This window comes from Corvus brachyrhynchos, unplaced genomic scaffold (assembly GCF_000691975.1).
Source record: "Corvus brachyrhynchos isolate BGI_N302 unplaced genomic scaffold, ASM69197v1 scaffold279, whole genome shotgun sequence".
NCBI classification, from domain to species: domain Eukaryota; kingdom Metazoa; phylum Chordata; class Aves; order Passeriformes; family Corvidae; genus Corvus; species Corvus brachyrhynchos.
The window spans coordinates 11,743,000-11,756,747 of NW_008246060.1; the positions used below are offsets into that span (position 1 = coordinate 11,743,000).

Sequence of the window (13,748 nt, forward strand, 5' to 3'; positions counted from 1 at the left end):
CAAAAAAAGCCATACATTTAATTTCTTACAATGAAAAAAAATAATCACACCAAATTAGGATAGAGAGAAAATCTATTTCTCAAAAATTACTGGTAAAAAAATACTATTGGATTAATTTAATAAATCAGACATCCTGTTAGTATGATTCAACCCTAAATGTTGGGAGGTGAGAAGTGTATACACTGTAAACCCTTAAAGCACAGGTTTCAGATTTTGACTCACTAAAGCATATGTTTTTAAGGAGAAATGGCTAGTGTTCAATACTGAGTATTTCAGGAACATTAAATGAAAGCACATAAAAGGACAATGATGAACTTTAAACTTAAAGCATAAATTTAAGTAGAAGTGTCTAGGTATTTCCTATGAAATAGATTTGGATTTTCTTCAGTTTTTTCAAAAACTCAGAAACATGTATTTAGACTGACATAACACTGCAGATGTAGAAACAGCTGCTGAAAGATTGAAAAGTCACCAGAATTCCCTGTTTGGTGTACATGGAGATGGGTGGGTAGGTAGGTAGGTGTCATTTTCGGAAAACAGGGATAACCTTGATAAAGTTGCATCAATTACATGTATATGTGAAAAGCACAATTTAAATTTGGAAGTCTGATACACTTCCAGTGCTTCTCAATTACTGATTCTGCTGTTTCACCATTCTTTTAGCTGAGTTCTACAATAGTTTTCAGCATATGAGACCATAAAGAGTTTGTTTCCCTTCTGACGGTATATCTGTGGCTCTGTCCCCTAGTTCTCTGCTCTTTGCTTTTCAGACATCATTCTACAGTACAACCAGCCAATGTTGAAGCTACTTCTATTCCCACTTTGGAACTAGAGTTGTTGTTGCTAGATGGAAGCTCAAAACAAAACACCATGTTTTATGCCTCAAAGGGAGGCTCCAGAGCAGCTTCAGCCAGTTTGCAGATACGGAGCCTCACCCTTGCCTCCCTCTGCGGCAAATGCTGCGCGCTCTCCTCCCATGCTGGCACCAGCACTCGCCTGGGCACTGCGAGGGGCTGGCCCAGAGTGCTCAACACCTCACCAGGCAGATTTCTGTCAGTGTGTGCAGACTGACAAACTGCCCCATGTGGGTGGAGAAGTGCTGACAGGGTGGGAGGAGAAGTAGGGAATGGAAATGTGTGTCCTAGGAGGAGCCATCGACTTCTGATTTTATTCTCAGTTTAAAACTGCCATGGACCCAAGTCTCAGAATCTTGTGCTCTGAGGACCACATAACCACAGAATGTGGTAAGGTGAGCCCTCGTTCCTTCCATGACTGCTCAGCAGAGTAGGGGCCTGCTTTGGCAACCACAAGGCTTAACTACTACCATTCTCTCTTCTCGGGATTTGTGGTAGGCAGTTCTGTTGCTTCATGGTTTGAGCCAACAGAATAATAATGTACTGATGTAACATTTTCTGAACAAATACCTCACAACTCACTCAGGTTGCAAGTAAAATGATACCAGTTTTTAAGTATTACAGCCATTACAGGAGACACCAGAAATTTATGATTAATTAATTCTGTGTGGGTGCTCTAACTGAGGAATAATATCAAAGGGAAGGCCTCATTTCTAAAAAAAAAAAAAAAAAAAAAAAAAAAGCAGCACAGCAGGGTAGAGGTACTTTCTTTTCAGAACAAGAATGTCTATTTGGGATTTAATTCATTCAGTTTTGCCCTCCAGAGTCAAGCAAGACAGGTCTCCAGTAGTTAAAGAGCTGGCCCTAACAAAATCCCCCTGCCTAAGTCCAGCTTCAATGTTAGCTCTGTGTACCTGCTCTGGGGTAGCATCTCCTGGCTTACACCACTTCTGAGGGAGCTCTCCAGTGCAGCAGGCACCATTTTCTTGTGAGATATTTAAATTCATTTGGGATAGTAAAAACAAAAGTTGAGTGTGAAGAATGGCAAAAGTTTCCAAGACTAATGGGTTATAAAATTCTTTGTCAATCAATGTAAAAAAGGTGCCCATTTAAAAAACAATCTAGCTTTAATACACAATGATGGGCTCTAAACCACAAATTACCACACCATAAAGAAAATTTGAAGTTACAACAGATAATTCCATGAAAATGTCAGATCAATCATAAGTGGCAGCCATAAAAGCAAGTAAACAGTTAGGAATTATTAAGAGAGGAATACAGAACAAAGGAAACAACAAAATTAAACCACTTTATAAATTCCTCAGGAACCTAAAAGTTGAACATTTTGGCCCCCCATTCACAAAGACTAAGCAGACCTGAAAAAAGATGCAGTGAAGGGTGGCTCAGAGTGTCAGAATTATGGATCAAACACAGAACAAGTAAACAGAATACAAAAAGAGTCTGGAAAAAAGAATTGTGCAGGGGAGGTTAAGCGGGAGTTCTTCAAAATCAAAAGTAAAAAAACATTGTACATGAAATGATTATGGACTGGCCACAAGCAGTTGGAGACAGCCAGCAACACTCTAAAGTGACTGAATCCAAACAAGTAAGGGGATGTATTTCTTTAAATAACACAGACTCCGTGACACTCATTATCACGAGACATTATGTATAACAAAATCCCATTTTGGCCTATTAAGCACAAAGACAACATCTCTAGTTCACAAATCTCTAAGCTACATTTTGCTGGAGTGTAACATGGAACTATTACTCTAGATTTGCTCTGGTTTCATCCTCTTTTACAAGTACCCACTGCTGTACACTGTTGCAAACATCACATTAGAGACAGACCTTTGGTCTGCCTCAGTCCTGCTTCTACTCTTTCACTCTCTATTGCCACTCCAATATCATATAATTTCTACTACCTAAGCAGTGGATTTGTCTACTAATAGTTACGTCTCCAAGAATCCTTTTTAGAATTACAGTATAAAAACTGAATTCCTAAATCTATGTATCTGTGTCTGAGAAACAAAATACAGAAATTCTTCTGTGAAAGAATAAATACAGCCTAGTTCCAAAGAATGGAGTAGGGGTCCATATTTATTGTCCTTTAACAAACATGCATTTTTTTCCACACCTTAAAGGAGTAATTTTTCCTCAGGATGCCAGAATATAATTTGATTGTAGCACCTGAAATTTGAGTTAGGTTTGATATTCCTTACTTCTAGTGATTGTACATGAAAAAGGGATTTCCCATCTTCACTCTCAATTTCTGGGCTAAATTGGTGTATTGACACAATAGACTAGAGAAGACATCCTTTTCTTAAATCAATATGAAATTACTGAAACACAAAGATGTGCCTATATACATATGTGGATACACATTCTTTGAGATGCAACAGTTGATACACTTTTAAGTCCAGTCCTGGATACAGGTACCTGTATCCAGGAATTTAGGTTTTAATAATGTGTTTCAGCTGTCTAATAAAACTCTCAGTCTTCCACTCCCACACAACATAAAAGCATGAATGGTCTCAGTTACAAAAAGGTATTACCAGCTTTGCTTTTCATTAATCCCTATCAACAAATGTTAATTATTAATTTAGATTTTATGATTTCCTAAGACACAAATAAACTGATTCTTTTGGGCTTTCTGGCTCACTTGTTAAGCCACTAGGAGATTGAAATTTCCTTTTTTTTTAAATCCACTTTTGTTTTTGAAACATTTCTTTCTATTTTGAATATAAAGGGATAGGGAAGAGTGAAAGTGGGTAATGGTGTGAAAAAGAGAGCACATGGTAATAAAACTCAGCTACTGTTTCCCTGTGTCCAAGGTACTTCTCTGGTTTGTATAAATGCACAGGAAGCCTAGCTGATAAAAAAAAGCACTAGTCAAGGTTTTCCTGTCTGGAAGGCCAAGTGTGAAAGCTGTAAGCAAGGAAAAAATAACACCTTTTCTTGCTTCTTAGAGAAGAACACATTATACTCAGTAACTTACAGAAGAGGAGCTGCAAATAGACCCACCATAAAATGTCAGCAGTGTCAATAGTATTAAATACTTCTATGTTTTACAGATAGGCTTACAAGGTAACACATTGGTCTGTGATTGCAGCACAACCTGACAAAGAAAACCTACTGACCTCTGTTTAGAGTGAGCTATATGCTTGAACATCAGCCCTCTCTATTCCCTTCAAAAAGCATACACCCTCATGCTATTATCATTTAAGAATGGCTCTTCAAATCTCTCACTTCCACAATTGTGATAACCCTTCTTAAACAAATGGTTTAAAAAAATCTCCTAAAATACTTCAGATCTAACATAGCCTTACAAAGTAAAAGGAGTTTCATAATTCAGAAAACATACTATTATTTGTCATTATTTTAATTTAGATTAGGTTATAGTTCCATTCAAACATAGAAACTTTTGATTTATGAACATATCTGCATCTATTACCATAACAATGGTTGTACTGGGTGACACCAACAGCCAGTTATCTCAGTTTTCTGTTTCAGATAACATGTAGCGGCAAACGCCTAGAATTTCTTCAACATCAAAAGCTTAGAAGGCAGACTCTAAAATTTGGTGACATTGCAATTTTATTGTGACATATTAACTTGGCTACACTGCACAGGCTGTTTAATTTATGGACTGGATAAAACAACAACAACACAGAAATCTACAAAACTATTTCTGTATGCACTATGTGGTAGGTGCACTAAAAAAATTTTAAGATGAACCTCTCTCCTTTTACCACATTTGCCAGCACTGCTAATAGATTCCCTGAAATATCTCAAGTAATATGTCCCAAAAAATGAAGATTTAAGTGGTTAGTAAGCCTGACCTGAGCTGGCTTTAATGCTTGAATCCTTAGAAAAATCCATTTTTACTGCCATATTCTGGCAAATGAGGTTATTACAAACATGCCCTTAAATAGAGGTGGTCCTGCAAACATCAGGGGGAAAAACGAATGGAAAATTCTATGTTCACCCCTGAACATGCCAGATTTCATCATTCATAACTTGAAAAATCCTGACCCGATTTTCTTTGAATTTGGATTGTTTTTCTTTCCTCTATTAAAGCTATAAAACAAGCCAAGTTAAAAGTTTGTAGCTTCAGCTGTTCTTGAATTATGCAAATATTTCAATATAAAAGCATTTTCCATTGCTGAACTGATTTTGCAAAGACTTTCTAAAGATTTCCCTTTGGGCCAAGACCAGTCATAAAATGTATCTGACTAGAAGTAATTTGTTTAAAACTGTTATGAGCAACTCTGTAAAAGGGATGGCTTTCACAGCATTTGATCCTGACAAACATTAGAGCACATGTATAGATATCACATACATGTTCCTGCCACAGCTTATGATTTTTGGTGCATTTCTTAAAAGCTCCAGCTGCTGAAATCAAGAGACTGCATGTGTTCATTAACTTCCCCTGCTCTCTCTGCTTATGTACTTGTAGTTACAGCAAAAATCTTGAAATGTATCTTATAAGCTTAGTCAAACCTCAAAACTCAGAATCTCAGGCCTGGTAAGAAGGATACCATGGACAAAGCTGTGGTAGTGGGAACAGTCTTGACAGCCAAGTAATTCCCAGGATGGATGAGGAGCATCCACACAAGAAATTAACTGTTCCTCAAATAAACAAGTCCATAGATCCCATTTTTTTTGAGCAAGTCCACAGATCCCATTTTCAGTTACCAGTCCCTTTCCAAAGCATAATCCTCTGTGCTGCAAGGTTTTGTCACAGGTGCCTCTCACAGGCTGTTTTTTCCAAGAGAGTTTTATCAAAATTCAGTCATGTTGGGGACCAATGCTAGAGAACATTACAATGGTTTTGTCTGTACTCTTCTTAAGTCACTGAGAAGGTCCAACACCTTCAAGTTTTTCAGTAAAAAGATAAAATTTGACATCACCAAAAAATGCACCTCTGGTTGCCCAGAGAGGCTGCAGGTAATTCCCATCCCTAGAAATGTTCAAGGTCAGGCTGGACAGGGCTTTGAGCAACTTGTTCTAGTTGAAGATGTCCTTTCTCATTGTGGGGGGTAGGACTAGATGACCTTTAAAGGTTCCTTCCAACCTAAACCATTCTATGATTCTAGGACATGGAGAGGAAAACCTCACACCACAAGAATTTGCCTGTGCTCAGTAGAGTCTTATTAGAAAGTGACAGTTCATTTAGTCAACACTTCATCTGCCACAGCTCCTATATGCCAATCCTAAACACTCCTTTCCTTCCCTCTAAAACACACTGATCACACTCAGCTTGAATTTGAGCTTGCCTCTTCCTTGCAATTATTCCTACTGACAGAGAACAGGAAGGGAGGAGAGAGAAAAGGGGCCTTGGGGCTGGAGTACTGTGATGGAGCAGATACAAACAGACAGCAGAAAGACCCAATGCGCTTCATGATAAAGACAGAGAAATTTTTCCTCTGAAAACACAAATAATTCCGACAGCCAAAGAAAGTGGACTGACAAATGGGAGTGGCTTAGATTGAGCCTGCTGATGCAGTTTTTGCTTCTCACTGTTTCCATTATCTGCTCCAGCTGTATGGACCTCTAAGCTGCCTGTCAATCCATACCTGACTGCCTACAGCTTGTGGTCTGCTTGAGGTGAGCCACCAGTGTTTTAGGCTGCCATTAAAACAATGTTGTATAAATTGCGGCAATTCATGAGAGGACTAAAATCTTTGCAGTATGGCTAGGCCAGATTTTTGGAGGAAGATTTTTTTTCAGCTGTCTCAGTCTAAGTTCTCTCTATTTCATCTGCAAGAACTATATTCTCCAATCTGTTTGGTCAATCTTTTCTTTCGGTAATAAGCTGTGCCTTTCTGCCCTATGCTCTGCTCCTCAAATACCTGTTGATACTTCCATTCTCTGGAATGTCCAGTTGCCACAGTCCTCTCCACATGTGATGACCAGCTGTATCTGGCCTTCTTCATATCACACACACCTCTACCCTGCCCTAGAAAGTCCATGTCAAATTTTCAGCATGTATCATTCTGTGCCCCTTCATGAATAGCCTGGCAATCTGCAACAACCCTTTTTATCCATCTTATTTCCTCTCCTTCCAGCCAGAATGGTATCCAAGTGTATCCCCTCATTATTTCCATAACCTGATCCTCATTCAACCTACACATAACTCTTCAAAGAGGTGCACTCTCCTCTTGCAACCCAGCCCCATGGCTGCCTTGTCTTGGAACATCCGTAACAGAGCCTTTGACAGAGCAAACAGAGCTCTCTTAAGGATGTCCTCACAGCCTCTGTGCTGCCTGTCTCATTTTGCCATGCATGGGACCAGGGAGAAAGGAAAGAAGGATGGGGGTGGCCATCCGGCTGCGTCTCTTCACAGGGTGCAGCCTCATCCAAGCCAGACACGCTTGGCCCTCCTGGTTGCCAGGGCACTCCTGACTCATATCTACCTTGCCACTGGCCAGGACCCCCAGGGCCCTTTCCACAGCGCTTCTCTTCAGTCTCTCCTTCCCCAGTCTGTACACACAGCCAGGGTTGCCCCATCCCAGGTTCAGAATCCAGCACTTGCCCTTGTTAAACTTCGTATGGTTGGTGATTGCCCATTTCTCTAATTTGTCAAGGTCTTTCTACAATCTGTTGAGGTCTCTCTGCATAAATACGTTAACATAAAAACACATCGTTGTTCTTATTATTAACCTGGACAAAATATAAAGCAGAAGGTAAGAACAAGCATACCCAAATCCATAGCTGACTTTGCAAATACTACTTTTATCTAGGCACAAGCTCTTTGAGACTTTACCGTTCCCTCAGAAAGGCAAGATAAACAAATACACACACCCTTTTTCAAAAGTCATACTCCTGTGCATTAGAAAAAAGAAAATAATTTTATACTGGTAACTCCTAAATGCAGTAATTATTTTAAAGATCATTTAGAAACTTTTATACTTTCCACTGTGGGTTTGAAACCTAGACCTAGTTAGTTCTGAAAGAAGTGTGTTAGCAGCACTCTATGCCATTCTCTGGTATCATCATACGTTATATTAAGGGACACATTTTCCTTCTTCCATTATTACTTTAATGTGAGGAGGTGGGAAAAAGATGGTCCATACCAAAGGAAGGGAAAAGGGGGAAAACAATAACAAATTGGTATCTCTTTTGAGAATTGCCCCACAGGCCAAACATTTTTATGTTCTTAATCATTATTAAATGACTTAACATGACACACAGAGCCTGGCGAATGATTGCATCCTGACATGAGAACGAATTACAAATGAAATGAAAGATCAAGCTGTATTAGAAGACTGCCTCTGGGAAATGAAAATCTTTAATTCTCTTTTATTATTGACATTTATTTGGCTGCCATGAATAACAACATAGCAAAGAGATTCAGCTATGCTTGTGCACTGAATAGCTTATCCCACGGCTCAAAACTGCCTTAACATTTATCATGTTTGCTTTTGTAGCTGACACCATTGCATACAGTCTCCATCCATCTCACATTTATCACGCATATAAAGTGCATTCTCTAATTTAAGTTCATTTCATAGCGAACAAACAGCTAAGATTAGCAAGTGTCAGTCCCCAAATAAGCTCTCAGTTGTAAAAATATCAAAGGAGGGATTAATGGATTTGTTAACAACTCCAGTTTGAAGAATAAAAAAAGTACTCAGTGAAAATTAAATAAGAGCACAGGAGGGTTACATATAAGGTTTAGGTTTACTACATTATTACTTGCTCATGGATAAAAACATTTTTATACTGCTATTTTTCAGTCAACTGTAAAATACTCAAGTGGAGTGCCTCCACACGGGCCATTCACATTACACTGTAACTTTCTGGAAGGAGCACTTCCATCATCATTCAGTGAGATACACATACCCAACTCTCAGTGACTGGTTTCTATTTCGTTTAAAACCATTTGTAGCTAACAAAATAGGGGAAGCAGCAAAGTATTGGAGAAATAATTCAAACTGCTGCTAGGAATGATCTATATAGCAGTGACATACCTGCTTAGTGCCTAGCCCTGAAGCCACAGTCTGAAGCCAATTCTGATTTTGAGGCAAATATCGTATGAGTTAGCAGCAGTCCCTCAGGTGCAAAGCTTCCTCTACTTCACTTGATTTCCAAAGGAGGAATTCAGCCCAGACTAATAACTTACCTTGTGAAGGAATGAACTACTAAAATGGCTCGCCACAGCACATGTTTTTAATAACTTTATTTAGTCTAGAAGCATAGGTGGACAGAATTAAAAAGACTGTCAAAAGGTAGGCAGTCATGTTTATAATGCTTAAATCTGTGCATCGTACATCATCAACTTAGACAGCAGAAACTGCTTGTATCCCTGCTAGAACACCTTTTTCCCCACATACTCCTTTGAGAATTGAAGAGCAGACGGCTGAGAAAAGCTAAAGTGAGACTTTCTGCTCAAAGCAAAAAAAGCCTGGAAATTCACTTAGTACTGGATTTCACTTCCTCCTCTTTGCAAATGTTTAAATATACTACACTGTTGCACAGCTGTTCTCAGCAGGCACAGTGTATTCTTGTTTGCAGCAAAGATGGCTACACAGATAAAATCTCAAGTCATAAAAATCTGAGTAAAACCAACTGGATCAATATTTTAAATCCATGTTATAAAAATGTTCATAACTAAATTCTCAGGCACTCTGGTGAAATAATAACTTCTTAAATTCAGACTCTTGAAACAATTAAAAGCATAAAAGACGAGAAAGGTGGAGTAACATCAGAAGGCAAACATTCTAACTACCATTTAAAATTTGTATAACCACAACTTGTAATTGATTAGCCAGAATATTTACTGTGGAGATTTGAAAAATATACCTGTAGCCAATATAGTGTCCTCTTTGCCCTGGGTAAAGACTACGATTCGCTGCCTTTTAGCGTTCACCTTTGGCAGGGCTTGTGTCTTCCGGGCTATCTCTTTAATGTCTTCAGTCTATTAAGAGAGAGAAAGAAAATTCTTGCTACAGCATTCTGGAGTGGTGAGAACTTTATTAGCAGATCAAAGACTTATTTTCTTACAGCTAGGTATAAAATAGACTTTACTGTCAGTAGAGGAAGATTTTTAAAAGGAGGAATACTTCATTCTCCAAAGGGTTTATGTAGTACTCAGAGACCATTGTTTTTAATCTTGATAATGATAGTTCAGCTATTCCAACCACTGCAAGACTGCAAAGCTAACAAAGGAATTACAGAGCATTTCCTAATGAGCAATTAGTGGGTTTCTTTGCTGCTGACTGGATTCTAACCATACCTATCATAAAATTAAAAATAAAATTGGTAAGAGAATACTTTGGATAAACTCTAAGCCTGATTTTCATCCAATTTAGCCAGGTTTTATATTATTATAATACCTTTGACTTCAGCAGGCTTACAAATACTTTCTCTAACTTCCCTACAGTAACTGGTCCCATCAAGCAAACTGTCCACTGTAGCACTGAGAGGGTGTGCAGCCCAGCTCTCACTAGCTGGTTGCATAATTGAGATGCAGGGAAGCAAAGGGCAAAAGGTATATTCAGTGGGGCACAAAACATGACCAATTTTCTGAAGGAAGGCTCAGCTGCAAAAGTTTCAGAAATCTTTGCTTTAACAGGATGTTGTACTCCACTGTGCATGCAGCTGCAAACAGAGAACCTGGCAGACTGAACCAAACCTCTCATTCATCCAGTGTCTTAGACACCAACAAGTTGGGAATGTTTAAATTAATGCAGCAAACTCTTAACAACACCACTTGTCATTGGAATATTAGAATTTCTATTCTCACACTTGCCCTATGATCTGAAACACAAGGGTTTCAATTTCTAATTGACTTAGTTTTCAATCTGATCTATAATAGGTATTTCTGTTATTTGTATTAGCATCAAAACCCTTTATAACGCTATATGGGAAGCTTCCATTCTCAGATTTATCTCAAGTCAGTCAGTTCTACAAATTAACTTTGGTATATGTAATCTATTTCTTGCCGTAATTTATATATTTCTTCTCTTTTTTTCTTTTATTTTTCTAACATTAGGAAAGGAGTATGTATGACTAATTATTCTCTGTGCTATTTACTGTGTCCCACTTTGTTCATATCTGTGTTAAATAACACTGTATTTTTCCCCAGTTTCCTCTTTGTAGAAGGAACTGTAGTGAAACTTGGTGAGGGCCTAGCCTTGAATATAGGAAAACATAATAATACTTTCTGCATTGCTTTGTGTACTGTTCGTTATGCATCCAAACTCATTTTTTAACACTATTGCTATTACAGACAGTGAATATGCCTAGGTTATATATTTACCAGCACCCCTTTATGTGAAAATTATCTACCTCTTCTGCAACACTTTTAGTCTCCCTCTAATTTCTTCCCTAACCTGGATAGTCAGTGAACCCATTGATTTATACACATTTGGTAAACATGAAAATAGTTTCCCTTTACTTACTGGTCTCTTCACCTCTTTTTAAAATTCTCTCATGCTTTTCATTTCTATCTATGATACTCTCACTTGTGTTATTTCTTCCTTCCTCCTGCTTAGATAGTTAGTATAACTTTTAGAAGGCAATGTCTGCTACCAGAGAAGAGAAGAACCGGGGACAGTAACAGTGGCCATCTTACCACTAATTCTTAGAAGGCAATGAGTCTCTTGAAGATGCCAGAGAAAAAAATTGAAATTGCTGCTCTTCTGTTTTTTAAGAGGTTTATGAACAGCAGATATCAGCTGGTGGCACAAGCTGTTGAATATGGAACGGATGAAGAATATAGCCCTCCAGTTTGGTAATACATGGGCTTACCAAAGGATTACCATACGAAGGCTAACCTCAATTCTGAACTACTTCAGGCCTTGGTAATTAAGAGATCTACAAACTAGAAACTGCAAAAAAGCATCATAAAGATCAAAGGAAACTGGGAAGAGATGTTTAGGTTTTTTTAGTAGGAAGTGGCTACTAGTGACTTTATTAGGCACATTTTCAGTGGAGTAAAGCAGGCACAGAAATCAAAGAGCTTGAAGATATTTATAAAATGTATTTACATGCACGATGAATTTTTAAAGGAAAACTATGAAGTTATAATAGGAGAAAATGGCATGACCAAGAGATGGTTTCTTCAGCTTAAGGAAGAATAAAGATTAACTTAGATGAAGAAAAGAGGACCCCGAGGAAAGAGATTAGTGAAGAATGATGGTAAAGATGAAATAGACAGGGAAAGAAAGTAAAAAGCATATATGTTTTCAGGAAGAATTAAATATATATAATAAGCATGTAACAGTAGAAGGAGAGTATTTAGGGCAAAAATGTAATTTTTTTTAAAAAAGCAGAAATTTTAAGACAGTGGTTCGGAGACTTCTATCCAATTGTGCAGACTTTAGAAGTAACTGAATAGTGTCTTCTGTGAAAATTAACTTTTAACCACATTTTAGCCAAAATTACTTCGTATACTAGTTTTTTTTCAAAGTAAGAGAATAAAATAGAGCTGCAATATCAGTGTTGAGGAGGCTTTAACTTTTGCACAGTTCTTTTTTTGAAGGTACAACTGTGACATTTTACAATATGTGAATATTTACAGCTTAAGACTGCAGAGGTACTATGCCCCTTATTTCCCTGTCAGGCAAACATCATGAAATGTCGTCATCTCCTATTTCTGTTCAGAATAAATAGCTGAAATCTATAATATTTATTTAGCAGTGACTTGTACCTGCCCAGTTACTGAGTCTTTCTTACATGTCCTGTCCCTACAGACATGGCATAGTGGTCCTTAAGCCTCTATACATGCCCTGAATTCACAGGATACTCCCACACACCCAGTTATATACTTGAATCTGATTTAACAAAGCTGACACACAAATCTCACTAAAGCATGATTTGCCTGTTGATGCTGCACCTGAAAAACCTCACATGTGGCACTCATTCCAGCAAGTAAGTGGGATATATGTATGTGAAGAAAGCATATCAGCTATCCCAGGATCAGACAAAGGCATGTGGAAAACTGCATCCACTTAGAACTGCTATCAAACTGTGTCTTCTGATTCCTGCCTCTGAATAGATACCCAATAGCAGGGACTGCCATAGCCCTGACCTAAACAGGCATAAATCCATGGAAAACAGTGGACTTGTGCAGTGTACCTCGTTAACTTGAAGACCTAAATCTGGTCCAGGGTAACAAAACTCTCTCTAATATGGTTCCCCAAAGAATATGTACTTGCAGGAGACCTCTAACAAGAAAAGTTATTTTACATGGCAGCTGCTACTAACCTCTTAGATATTGACTGTCCCATTCATTTCAGTTTACTTGGGTTGACAGACAGAACTGAACCCTAAATTTTATGTTTAAAGTAGTATTTTGTTTTCCTAATTTCTACATAGGTAAACAGGAAGCTATCTTTTTGTAAAAGCAAAACCTCATAAACCTTTGTAATTTGAAATTTATTAGAAATGTTGCTATACTGTATATATATAGTCTTAAAATGTCACAGAACATGAAATTAACAAAAAAACCCCAACCCCACAGTGATGCTCTCTAGGAAGAGACAATATCAGAAGTAATGTTCTAGTTTTGATAATTACAGGTAAGTGTTAGTCAGGGTATAAAGTGAAGGAAATAATGGTCTTCAAATACCGTGATTGATTTTACAGAAATATCTTGTATTTCAGCAAAATACAATGGAAAACTAACTGTGGGAATGATGAAGCATAAAAATTACAATTCCTTTGAATGGAATTTCTCTTACAAAGAAAAAAACAGATTTGTGTCATGAAGGTGTTTTCTCCTACCTATAACAAGATTTCGTTTCTTCAGAAAAGGTGTATATTTTCCTGAAGTTCTCTTAATAGTTACTTCTCTTTTTTTCAAAAACTATTTCAGATACATTTAACTCATTCCATGTGTAAAAGATGAATTTAGCACACAAAACTGTTGAAATTACTGTGAGG

The 13,748-nt window shown here is 37.8% G+C and overlaps 1 protein-coding gene across 1 annotated transcript in view; it reads right to left on the minus strand.

Annotated features, from left to right (window-relative positions):
- The window catches only part of ADK (adenosine kinase), a 259,246-nt gene that overhangs the window by 32,584 nt on the left and 212,914 nt on the right, over positions 1 to 13,748 (minus strand). Inside the window, exon 8 of the mRNA XM_008642852.2 lies at positions 9,663 to 9,777. Coding sequence (XP_008641074.1) covers positions 9,663 to 9,777 — 115 coding nt within the window. The remainder of the gene's footprint in view (positions 1 to 9,662; positions 9,778 to 13,748) is intronic.